Here is a 13,344-nt window from a genome sequence, read left to right on the forward strand (position 1 = left end):
GGTGCTCAACTTAGGTTAAATCTTGCAGCTCACTGACAGAAGGAAAATCTCAACCTCAGCCTTGGGGGGCTGGGGTTACCTCAATTTCTAGCGTGGACATAACTTCAAGGTTCCAAAGACACAATGTGTCGTCTCAGTATCTTCACCTAATCTTATTTAAATGCACAAAACCTCAGCTACTCATCTGTGTAAATGCCACCAGTCTTTCCCTGACAGAGGTATTTAAAAGTAATGAATACAGAACATGGCCCAGATAGTCATCTGTACAACAGAGGAGCAAGTAAGTAGCATTTAATACCTTGGTAGAGATGGAGGGGGGAAAAGGGGAGGAGGAGAAAATGTGGTCATAAACTGCCTTACAACTTGCCCGATTGGGTATGGCAATTCATTTGTTTCTATGCCAGAAATTGTGAATACTATAAAAATGTTATCACCTCACATTGTTTTAGCCTAATTGGTTCCAAAGTTTCATCTGCTTCACAACCAAAAACTGCTGTTTTATGCTCCTTTGCTCAAAAGAAATTGTGGACTTTAGTGTTTTTGGAATGATTTTATTAACCACTAAGGTCTGTTTAAATTCATAGCTTAATCTTCAACTTTTCTGCATGTTGCCACTCAGTGGCTTTTTCAAGATTTCTGTTTCAAGGACATGCTCTCCCCTCCCACCCCCACACACAATGAAATTTGCTGAAGGGGAAAAGTGTGGAAAATGAAAGGAAGACATACAGTGTACTGGCGATTGAATACTGTCAGTACACTGGGTTCTATGACAATGTATCCCTGTAATATTACCTAGGTTAATGGAACGCTTTGCTTCTGTGCTGCTTAAACACCAGCCATATAAAAAGCTAAATCCACTCTGTTCTTACTGATGGTGCCATGTTTACCTCTTTTCCTTGCCTTCCACTCACACTTTTAGATGTATTCATCTTCCTTTTGCAAAGCTAGGAATGTCCTGTTGCCTGCTTTGTAACCTCTGCTGAGGGATACGAGTTCTGTGTAACTTGCTCAGAAAAGGCCCATTATAAATTTTCAGTAGTTATACTAGAATAAAAATATCAGCTTTTCCTAAAAATCATACCAAAAAAACAGATAAACTTCACATTGATTGTAGCATAACCACAAATTTAAAAATCAATATTTGTGAATCAATTTGCTTTTGTCATTACAGTCCAGATTACAGTCCATTACAGTCTAGATTATTTACAGTTCATCTAATGTACTGTATATCGCTGGTATGAAGGCATACTTTTAGTTGGTTGGTTAGCTTGGTGCTACTGCTGCTACAAAGCTCTTTGGCATTAAGAGATAGTGATCTTAAAAGGATCAAAGATCAGTTTTGAAAAAGTGAATGCTCACCTGAACTTTCTAAATCCATAAAAAGTGTGCAGGAAAACTCTTAATACCCTCTCTCACCAAATTAAATACATTTCCTGGTTTAATAAAGAAATCACTGAGAACAAGCTGTCACTTTCCATGGCGTGTTGCGGAAGCTAACACACAAATAGCAACAGGCTCTGTTATTTAGATTTACAAAAACAATTCTGAAAGATCACACAAACAACATCAGCAGGCAGGTGAAGAGCAAGAGCCGCACATATTGACCAAACATTGATCCAATCTAAGACTACAAAAAACAGAAGATTAAAGAGGAGCTAATTTTGATTCATTTTATAGTGAGCTCCAATTCTCAATCACTGAAAAGTCTAAGTACCATCTACCAAGGACAGGTTATTGAAGGTGCCAGGCCTAGATGATAGATTGAGGAAAACATGAGAAAATTCTAAAGCTATATCGGCACTTTACAAAGCTTTGTGCTATGAACAAATGCCTCAGCTTTGCAAGGCCAGATTAATCAAAAAGTAGAGAATTAATTTACACCTGTCAAAAATGCGCCCTTGTATGCAAATAGGTAATCATGCAAGAATATTTCCAAGCACAAGTGCGAGTTTGCACATTTAGTTATGTCTGCATGTGCTTTTCTCTCTCTCTCTCTCTTTTTTTTTAGTACACAGAGATGGAAATGAGCCCCCACTTTTGAGACTGGTCCAGAGTTTTCAAATAGGGACAATTCACTAGCAGATTCTATACCAAACAATGATGAACATAGAAAGAAAGGAGTTCTAGTAAGAAACTACATTGCCAAACCTCTATATCCTGGCTTTGTGTTTCGGTTTTTCTGTCACACTCATCATGTCAGTATGTGAGCACCCCATAAGTAGTAATGAATTTTACCCCATGAGGTAAGGAAGTATTATCCCCATTTCACAGATGAGACAGATTAAGCGACATGCCCACAGCCAACCAGAAAGACTATAAGAGAGCTGGAACTGGAACCCAGAGTCCCAGTCCAGTGCCTTAAAAATCGATCATCCTTCCTCCATATCTATTTTAGGGAACAAGCTATACTTTATTATAGTCATCATCATCTAATTTGCAACAAATGGGGTAAGAGAAGATGATAGATATAGCCTATGTGAAGCAAACTACCTTGGAGAACTTTTTCAACCTACATTGAGTCATCATCTTCAACTGCTGGAGGAACAGTAAAGCACCAAAAGCAACTATAGGCATCTTAGATGTAAACAAAACAGACTAGGGGATGAAGGGAAACTAGCATCTATTTCATAGTAGGAGGTGATAGAGCATCAAGAGGTAAGAACTGTCTTGGGAAAGTTAGTATAATAGCAGCAGACTGGGAGGTACAGAAGAAATAGCACCACAGGCGAGGCTGGGACAAGGAGACAACAGCAGAAATATCCAGTGATATTCTGAACGGAGTATCTATAAAAACTAAAGCAGGTGGTTATCACATTGGACAGCTGAATGCTGGGTGGGCAGAATTAAAGCGGCATGCAAACTAAAGAGAAAAGATTGAGTTTTTTCCAGAAGGGTTCGTTTAGTGACTGAAGGTGAACAACATGGGGGCTGCTGCCTTGCCGTAGCATGCAGCAGAGGACATACAAGTTCATGTGTGTTTTTCCCCCAGTGTGGCTACAGATAAGATGCTCTGAAAAAATCTCTTCGAAGTGGCAGATTTGGTTCCTATTGGTTGTTGATGCAGAGGGCTGTTAAGACTCAGGTTCAGAACAGCTGTGTGTAAAAGAAGCAGCTGCTGCCTAACACATTAGGAAGGTGGTACAGGAGAAGAGGGTCAGAGGGGCTAGAATATTGGGGAAACGTCCCAGAAAATTTTAAGAAAGAGAAGTGCTCTGATTAAGCAGCTAAAGGCCTTTCCTCCCCCCCCCCCTTTCATTTATACATTGCCCCTTTCATTGTACTGATGTGAGGGGAAAATGTAGCTCTGCTTCATGTGTTTGCATATGCCTGTAACTAGAGCCCTGCGCGGATACAAAATTTGTATCCGCATCCAATTCGCAAAAATTATCCACAGATATCTGCGGATATAAATCCGCAGATTTGCAGGGCTCTCTCTGTAATGGGCAGCACCTATGATGTGCAAGATAGCTGCAGTCCAGAAGAGGAAAGGAGGAACTCTGCTAGCTGAAAGAAGCAATAAGATTAATTCACAACAGACAATTCCCTCCCCACAACCTCAGAGAGCATTAATTATGCCTTAGCCTGACTGCTCCCCAGTGATTGTGATTATGTTGGGTGTATGTACAGACAACTATTTGTTTATTTGCTTAGTTCCTTCAAAATGGGTGTTCACTGAGGAACTCTCAAGTCACTATTTGGCAGAGGATATAGACTAAGTCATCCAAACTGCACGTTGTTCTGTAGGGTGGAGGAGCTGGAGGTGCTCACAAAGTAAAGGTCACGTGGCTAATGGAGGCAGCTAGTTTTCAGCTGATGCTGCAGCAAGTGCCAATTAAAACATACTTTTCAGCTGTGTCATAGAAATAAAATGACTTTCTAGAAGGATTCTGTGTGGACCAAGGATTATCTCACTTCTGCATTCTGACCTCATTCGCTCTTGGAAGTGTGGGGGAGGAGTGACGTTTTGCCCAATTAGTAAACGTTGATTCGCATAATATTTTCTGCCAAATAAAATCTAAGTGGGTGTTTAGTTCAAAGCCTACAGTTACTCTGGTACATCTCTCTCTGTCTTGCTCTCTCTCCTCCCCCTAAAGGGGCCCTGTTACAGGGGAAGGGATAGCTCAGTGGTTTGAGCATTAGCCTGCTAAACCCAGGGTTGTGAGTTCAATCCTTGAGGGGGCCATTTAGGGAACTGGGATAAAAATCTGTCTGGGGATTGGTCCTACTTTGAGCAGGGGGTTAGACTAGATGATCTCCTGAGGTCCATTCCAACCCTGATATTCTATATAGCTAAAGATGAAAGATAACAAAAAGAGATTAACAGAACCAGCAAACATGAAATTTATCCCATAGGATTTTGTTCATAAATACAGTAAGAATAAATATATTTGACTTCCCTTTGCAGCAAATAATTGCAAAGAATGATAATATTCAGGAAGGCTGTGTGCTCTGCCTGGGCCTACTAATGAATGGGATATGAGGTTTATTTTGATTTAATTAATTGAAGGACCTTAGAGCTCATGAAAGTCAGAAATTAATATTTAATCTAAGCACTTTTCCAGTAGATGCTTTCCAGGCTCACTTTAATAGCTCGCCCAATGCACTGCATTCCTGACCAGCACTACCTCTCCTAGTCCTGGGCCTCTGGTGAGCAGATCTCTCTAACAGTCCATATTGTGTGGCAGTTTTATGATGCAAACAAGGGGGCTAACATGAGCTCTGAGAGGCCGAATTAGCTAGTGGGCTGACCAGGGGGGCTGAGTGCTAGGAACTCCAGAATTCTGGCTCTGACAAGGATTTGCTGGCTGGCTTTAGACAAGTCATTTAATCTCCTTATTTCATTTTCCCCCATCTGAAAAATGGGAATACCAATGCTCATCTGTCTCTTTCCCTGCCTCCCTCCCAAGATATTATGAAATTAGTTAATGACCAAGCTGTGTTCTGAACTATTATTTCCACATATATCCCAAACTGAGATTTGAACTTGTTTTTACAGAAATGGGAGACAGAGAAACATGGAGCTGGTTACTATTATTTAGGTCACATTAGCATCTTGGCATTTTTCAACCAGCAAGGAAGACACAGTTCTTGTTCCAAAGACAGTATAGCATCTGACAGGCAAGAAGTGGGAAAGGGGATACAACATACAACCCAGGTGATCAGGGTGATGACAGGCACAAGTCCTATTTCTTTACAAATATGAAACTTGTAAGTTAAACGTTGTTGCCCTTCCTCCACAATACTGCCTTCTTGTCTCTCTTCCACACCAAAACCCAGTTTTTGATACCTCATGCCCTGTCCTCCCAACATTTGACATCCTCCTACCACTAAATGAGCGTTTAACTCATAAGAAAAATACATGAAACAAATAAGCAGATGACTCAGACAGTTTCTTGTAAATATCTTGGAAGAAGTAAGTTGTGAGGAAGGATTTAAGACCTTGATTCAGCAAAGTGCTTAAGCAGATACTTAAGAAATCCATCCCTATTCAGCAAAGCACTTGTGCAAGTGCTTAAATGAGGAGAGATTATTAGAACTGGTCAATAATATTTCAACATGACTTTGTTCCATCAAAATATATAGGCTGGTGGCTAGAGCACTTGCCTGAGATGTATTTGTATCTCTCTGGCCTGGCCCACAAAATATTTAATTACTTTTAGAAAGTGGAACAGCTCCAACAGGAAAGACTGGGAGAGAAACTGATTCTATAGCCTGATGGTTAGGATGCTGACTGGGAATGTGGGAGACCCAAGTTTTATTGGTTACTGGCCAGTCCTAGAGACTGGCTTTGGAGTAGCTCAGGAAGGTCCTGATCCAACAAACCACTTAATCACATGCTTAACTTTAAGCACCTGAGTACTTCCATAGGCTACCCTTCAGCCTGCTTCAGTGCCTTATTCGAACAGGGCTTTCTTGAGATGGTCTGCAAACCACTGACCTCTCCCCATTTAAGCGTGTGGTTAAATGCTTTGCTGAATCTTAAAACTTTCCCCAAGACTCACTTTTCCCAAGATGCTTACAAGAAACTTGCTAACTAAATCACCTACTTATTACTTTATTTAATAAGTCTGTGTTCTATGCATAGTGGATGGGGTAGAAAAAAGTGTGAAGATAGTTGTGAGAAAAGCAGAGCCCTCTGCATTATCCTTCTTTGAAAAATATAGATATAAGAAAGGCTGAAGTACAGAATTCAGAATGAGAACAGTTACAATTTCTGAGTAGTCTGGTTACACCAAATATTGAATGAAATATCATGAAGTAGAAGAGCAAATGCATCTCCTAGCAGCTATTTATTCAGCGCCTTAAAGAAATGTAGCAATAGAACAAAGTGAAGAATTTCCCATCAGAACAGTTTTCTGGAGCAAACTGACATTTACCAGATTGGATGAAAAGTTAACTTTGCGATTATTGTGCAAGAGAACAAAAGCTCCAGTGCTTTTAACTTCCTGTGTCGTTGTCCAGATGAAAGGCCCATTGCTAGGTGAACTGCAACAAAAGGTGGAGGAGACTGAATTGTTGAAGATGGAGCTACAGATGTTGGAGACTGAGAGAGTTAGGCTGTCACTGGTGGAAGAAAAGCTCATGGATGTTTTACAGCTTCTTCAACAACTTCAAGACCTGGTACGGCAAGAAAGTAGTCCAAAGAACGAGAACTGGTTTTGATGGTGTCCCTCCCAAACTGAAAAGGATGTTTGTACCTTACATCCAAATGCCAGGGTTCCCGTGCATGCAAGACACACAGCTGCACAGCTTTGCCACTGGAACCATCAGCTCCAATGGTTGCATTGCAGCAAAGAGGAAAAGCCTAGAAGCTCTTACTTGTGACTTTCCAGTATAGATCTCCAAACTCTCCCCTCCCTCCAAACAAAAGTTTGGAATCATAGTAGTTTCAGATTTTCTAAAAATCCACTAAATCAGGTCCAAGCCCCTTTCAGAGCAGGATTTAGTCCTCCAGAAGAAAATGCATCAAATATTAAATTGATAGCATAGGACCCACCCAAACACCCAGTACATCTAAGATGCTGTTCTTTGGGATCATACCTACATCACTGCATGGATTGCTCTGCAATATGGATTTGTAAGGATCAGTCAATATTTGCAGAACCACATCATGATATTTTCTCAAAGGCTGGGTGTAGGGTTCTCTTTATTTCAGCTGTCTTCTGGAAGGAGTCTGCTGGGTTTCCACACTGCCCCAGCTTTAGAAATAAATGCCCTCACATCAGATTGACTTCTCTCTCCATTTGGAGTCTCTGGAGTGCACAAGTTAGGCCTGCTCGCCCCCACATCCACAGGAGATATTTTTGGGAATGGGTTAGTGGCAGCCTGACTGCCTTCAATTCAGTAGAAACAGGTCTGAGAAATACTTGTCTGATCCTATTGCCACTACTTTAAAGGGCCTTTGCCTGGCACACCCCAGAATGCACCATGCATAGGTTATGCACCACTCACACATCCACATGTTATTGAAAAAAAGAAATGTAGGAACATAATCCTCCCTTACATTCCTATAACTCTTTTCATTCCCAAGCACTGAAATACCAGCCTGATGTACAGTCAGTGCTGGGCTGAAATGCAGCAGCCAGCTACATTACACAACAGTTCCTCAGTCTTCTAGCACATCCAACTGCATCATATAGGGGCACTAGTGTAGCGAGAAGAGTACAACTTATTGAAGGAGCAAACCTACTTCCTGCAGCACCAGAGATGTTTTTGAGAAGCGTCTCATCCAAGTACTAACCCAGACAGGGGCTATTCAGTTAATCAGAGCTGATGGAATCATAGCACAAAGTGGTTCTTATTTAAAATGTGATGGGTCAGTCCTTCTTAAAAAGCTATTTTAAACCCCTGCTTCAGGCGGAGGGGAGTGGTGAGAATTAGCCAAGAGATGAGCAAGCTGGATAAGCTGTTGAACATGGGGTATGTTAGGAGCTGTACAAGTCTGCATTGCACTTTTAGGAGTTAATTTTTGGATTAGGATTCAGGGTGTCTCCTGAATTTTCAGCAGAGCTGTACACTGTGTATTTAATTAGATTATTCGCGCACATGACTTCACCATGCCTGAAGTGTGCTGGTGTTCTACGCCTGACTCTGGGGAACAAATGCAGTATCTCAAATTATGTTACCTTACTTTAGTACTTGGCATAGCCCATTTTATTTTCACATCCCAAGTCTGACACTGCTTGCCACATGGATCAATAACAATCCAATCCAATGAAGGATGTACTATTAAGCTGGCAAAGAATGACTGATTGTGATTGACAGCAGGCATAAGAACTTTCAGTGTCAAGACTTCGACATGTCATTCACTGGTCAGATGTGTTGTTGAAAATCATTCCAGCTTAGGAGATGATCCATCACGCAATATGCTACACTGTTGTGAAAATACTGCTTGATGCTAATCATTGCTGGAAATATGCCTTTGTGTGTGGCCATGTTCCCTAGCTCCAGTGAATAAAGATGTTAATGAAAAAGATGATTTACAGGATCCCCTGTAGAGCCTGAAGAACATCCCATAGAGTCCTATGGAGGAGGTACATTAGACAGATGAATGAGAAACTACAGTTACAGATTAATAAGTTTTTAAGGCTATATTGCCTCTGTAAATTCACTCTTATGAATACAGCATTCCCAGCATTACACAAGTGCAGGAACCTTCTAGAAAGCTGGGCCAGTCTGGAGCCAAATAAACATCCTCTTGCAGCACTGAATGTTCAGAACAGAGGTTATTCGAAGGGTCATGCAGTCCCAAACACCTGAGTTCCTGTTTTCACTAAACCCAAGGGCTATAGACAAGTAGGACTCTGAAGAGGAGGGGAAGGTGGATGGGACATGTGAATAAGCAGATGCAGTAAGACTTGAACTGCAGTTGTGAGTTGTGCAGTTGTCTTTTTTCAGGAATTGCTTCTGCCTATTGCCACTCCTTGGAGTTTAATCAAAACATCTTGCCCTCTCAGGTAGGTGGGCTGAGGGTGCTAGTTAAACAGACTGCAGGACTGCCTCTCCCCCAAACGAGAGTTAGGTACCGAGTTAAGAGAGTGGTGCTTTCTAAACACCATGTGGCAGCCTCAACCATTTTTAAAACAGAATCATTACAAAGGCAGGCCAGCCAAGCTGCCTTAGCCCTAAAAACTGGAGGTACTCTCAATAATGTTTAATAGATCTCAATAGACAGCAGCCAAGAGAGGGCTGATTAAGGACCTTCCCCAGCTGTTTCTCCTGAACAACACATGCAGTAACTTCCCCTAGTTTGTGTGTGCTTAAAATGGTATCATACGTTTCTGAAAATAGGTGGGGGGGACCTATTTCTGAAGCTTCACCCACAATCCATGTATTTGTATTGCCCATCTTTCAACACACAAGGGCTTTGCATGAGCCTGGCCAGGCCTTTGATAGTCCTGAGCATGCCTATCTCCTGCTTGCATTCCATGATAAGCACGTGCATCTGGATTTTCATGGCCACATGCTTTTGAAAGCTCAGCCCTGTGCTCTCCGTTTCCCTTTGAACTATTGCAGATTCTTATAGTAAAACCAGGAACTAAGGAACAGGGACACCCAAATCTGCTGTTCACTGTGCAGTTTCTGACTCAAAGATTGAAAAAGATTCCAAAATAAGACACCATGTTATGAGGAATTAATTTTGTTTTCATTTTCAAATGCAAATCCGCTCTACATATATTTAGATTTTGTTGTTTATATTAAGCTGGTCAGGGAGTTAATTGTTCCATGATATTGTTTTGTGTTTTAAAGAGCATATCTAAGCGAGCCTTGGGGAAAATCTTGCTGAGCACTTTGGAATCCTGTCGTGACCCCCAACATGGTAAGTAAAATAAAATATGTATGAAGAATAAGAAGTGTGCAAAGTACATTTGTAATTCAGAGTCACTTGGGAGGCAGATTATATACCTTGTAAACAGTAGACAGAAAAGCAAAAAGTCACTCACTTTCAAAGGGGGGGAAATTACTATGCAAGACCCCTACTAAAGCTGAAGGCTTCAAATCTTTGAAATTACAGAAACTGGGGCATCATGCCGAATCTTACCCTTAAGGTGAATTCTTCATCCCACTGAAATCAATAGGAGCCATCTGCACACATCCAAGGGCAGAAATTGCCCACAGGGCCAGATTTTGCCTTCTAAACACAGCAGTGTGGTTGCACAGGTATCAGAGAGCAGAATGTGGACCCCTAGTTTTTAGACTGACCACTCATCAACATTTACAATTCCATTGTCTAGAGCTCTTCTCTGCCTGACATAAAGAGAAGGTACAAAGGAAAGCAGCATCTTTCAGTAAAGTCAGTGGGTCAAACCTGCTCTCCTTTAATAGCAGCCTTTCGTGTTCTTATTACGAAAATTAAACTTGCAAACTCTATGGAAAGCCTATGGAAGAACCATGCAGGCTTCACAGCCTGGAGGTTTAAATTTGATTACTTTGTCCCTGTTAGCAGAGCTTTTACATTTTCCTTCTTCAAAGAAGCTGGCATACTGTACCCAGTCAGTTTGCATAGGAAGACTGCCTGTAGGGGCTTTTAATAGGCAGAGAGGGGTCAAAGAAGAGATAATGAAAGGGTAGATGCAGCCTGAGGGTTTGTTCTGCAGAATACTACAAACAGTAATTCAGGGAAAGTAACGTACAAAACGCACTGGTTTCCACGGAGCCTTCTTGCCAAATAAAAGGCTTGTCATTAGCATGCAGTGATTCAGTGTCCAGACATTCTTGAACAAAGTGGTGCCGCTCCAGCCCGAGTGTCCTGGGAACAGAGGGAAATGGCACAGCAAGCCCTTCTCCTGCTCCCAATGCACACACACAGAAGGCAGCCATACCTGAGCTGTAGGCCTGGGGAGCAAAAGAGAGGTGGTAGCTAGTGCCCTCAGAAGTACTAGCAGCTCCAGTGAGTACAGAGGAAGTGCTGGCAGTGCTCCATCTTATAGGGTAGCTGTCCAGCACTTCCCACAGCACCCAGGAGATATTATACCTACCTAACAGGGAAATAATTACTCCAAGCAGTGTCGCTGAGGCAGGGCCGGCTCCAGGGTTTTGGCTGCCCCAAGCAGCCAAACAAAAAAAACAAAACAAAAACAAAAAAAAAGCCGTGATCGCGATTTGTGGCACCAATTCGGCGGGAGGTCCTTCGCTCCGAGCAGGAGTGAGGGACCGTCCGCCGAATTGCCGCCAAACAGCTGGACGTGCCGCCCCTCTCCAAAGTGGCCGCCCCAAGCACCTGCTTGGTAAGCTGGTGCCTGGAGCCAGCCCTGCGCTGAGGCAATGTGCCCACTCCCTAACTCTAGCACAGCTCGGCCTCCAGAGATGCATAATTGAGAACCAAAGTATTTAATGAGGGAAATCTGATGAAGCCCAAATCAATATATTCTCTGTCTGTTCTGCATCACTTTTGCTATAAACTCCCTATGTTTCCTCTGCTTTGGATTTTCTGGCTTTGCACTTGATGTGACATGAGCTGCTTTCCAAAATCTCTGTAGTCAAACATTCTCTCACTGTGTGAGAATGCTACGCCAATGGCTGATTAGATTAGCTACATTTCGTTGATGTGACTTGAATCCAGTCTCCGTTTGAATGACGAGTAGGTATTTAGACCAGCAGGGTGTACCCATCCTTCAGGGATGGGTTTCAGGAAGTTTAACTGCTGATGCAGTGCAGCACATAGAGAGCCAATACATTTCAAAAATCAGTCTCTGTTCACACAAGGATGAGGGGATTTAATGAGCAGAGAGTTTGCAGTAGGAGGAACTGAAGAAGACTCAGTCCCTGTGTACTGTTCCATTCTGTGTCCCTTTGATATGCAGAAGAATTCATTCTCTGGTCTCCAAATTCAGAATTCTATATTTGAAATTGTTAAACTGCATCTTCCTGGCTTTGTCAATATGCTAATATATTTCGTAATTTTCTTTTAAAGGAAAAACCCACATTCTTGAGGTCCTAGATACTCTCTACCATGAGCTGGCTGCCTGTGAACTCCTACAAAGCAAGCCTCTAGAAAAAGCTCAAAGTCACCAGTCCTTGTCTAACCCACTGGTTATCTCTTGTTGAGCAACAGTGCCATCTACAGTTCATCGTGATTAGTCAAGTATCTAAAATCTTACCATGTTAAACAGAGGGTGGAAGAATGAGATTGCCGGATTTGGAGGAGTTCAATAATAAAGGGACAAGTTAGGACAACTAAGCCGTGAAATCACAGGTATACTGCTCTGGGAAGACCTCTAATTCCTCAGCTAACTTCGCAGCTGTCCACTATAAGTGTTCACATTTCATGAGAATTACTTAATGATGTCCATCTCTGAAGCCTAACAACCACCGCATTATGGCATTGTAACTGTACCAGTTCACCAAATGAAAAGTATTACAAATGCACTGACCAGCTCAATAGAGGAAAACCCCAAACTGAATAGCTGATTGTCGATTAGCTAGAGATTTTTCCTCTTCTGATAGCTGAACCAGTACATTAAATAGTGGAAGACAGACTAACTGGCTGACACATGTTGTTTTATTAAAGTACAAGAGACAAAATTGCTGTATTATAAAAATATATGCACACCAGTATATGCCAGTAGGGCAAGTTAAAGACCCATGTATAAATGTATGTGTTTGTGATTGTGATTATATATCTTATTTAACTCTAGAGATACATTTATGTTTCTGTTCATGCGGATTTTGTATTTTGTAATTACAAATCCATTAGAAGTGTGATTATGTTTTGATATTAATCTGTAACTGTCCTTGCTGATTATAATCTTAGATTTTATGTTAAACATTAAATTGCTTGGAAAAAAGTGAAGAATGATCTTGTTCCCCAAGTTGCCAGGAACTGGGAAGGCTGCAGAGACAGGGAGTGAAAGGAAGAAAGCTTCATATTACTCTTTCACCAACCAACTAGCAAATGATATACATGTAAGACATTCCCACCCCATATAGTCTAAGGCTACGTCTTCACTACCCGCCGATCCGGCGGGTAGCAATCGGTTTATCGGGGATCGACTTACCGCGTCTCGTGAGGACGCGGTAAAGTCGATCCCTGATGGCTCTACAGTCGACTCCGGAACTCCACCTCGACAAGAGGCGGTAGCGGAGTCGGCGGCAGCGCGGCAGCGGTCGACTTTCCCGCGTCCTCACCGCCAGGTAAGCCGACCTAAAATACGCAACTTCAGCTACGGTATTCACGTAGCTGAAGTTGCGTATCTTAGGTCGGAAGTCCGCTGTAGTGTAGACCTAGCCTAAGTGAGATTGTAAAGATACAAAGCAAGGCCTCATTTGCAGGCAAAGGGCTTGATGGAAGTAAAATGCTGGACATGCTCATGAAAGCATATATTCTGGTCAGTAATAAGAGAA

General features: G+C 42.0%; 1 protein-coding gene across 2 annotated transcripts in view; it reads left to right on the forward strand.

The window, feature by feature from the left end:
- EFCC1 (EF-hand and coiled-coil domain containing 1) overlaps window positions 1-12,773 on the forward strand; it is an 86,962-nt gene extending 74,189 nt beyond the window's left edge. Inside the window, exons 6-8 of one of the 2 annotated variants that reach the window (XM_024208806.2) lie at window positions 6,463-6,621; window positions 9,751-9,820; window positions 11,915-12,773. In XM_024208806.2, coding sequence (XP_024064574.1) covers window positions 6,463-6,621; window positions 9,751-9,820; window positions 11,915-12,048 — 363 coding nt within the window. In that variant the 3' untranslated portion in view covers window positions 12,049-12,773. The remainder of the gene's footprint in view (window positions 1-6,462; window positions 6,622-9,750; window positions 9,821-11,914) is intronic. The other variant, XM_024208807.2, reaches the window with a different exon arrangement.
- Window positions 12,774-13,344: the final 571 nt, after the last annotated feature.

The sequence above is a fragment of the Terrapene carolina genome, unplaced genomic scaffold (assembly GCF_002925995.2).
Source record: "Terrapene carolina triunguis isolate 2854851 unplaced genomic scaffold, T_m_triunguis-2.0 Scaffold232, whole genome shotgun sequence".
NCBI lineage: Eukaryota > Metazoa > Chordata > Testudines > Emydidae > Terrapene > Terrapene triunguis.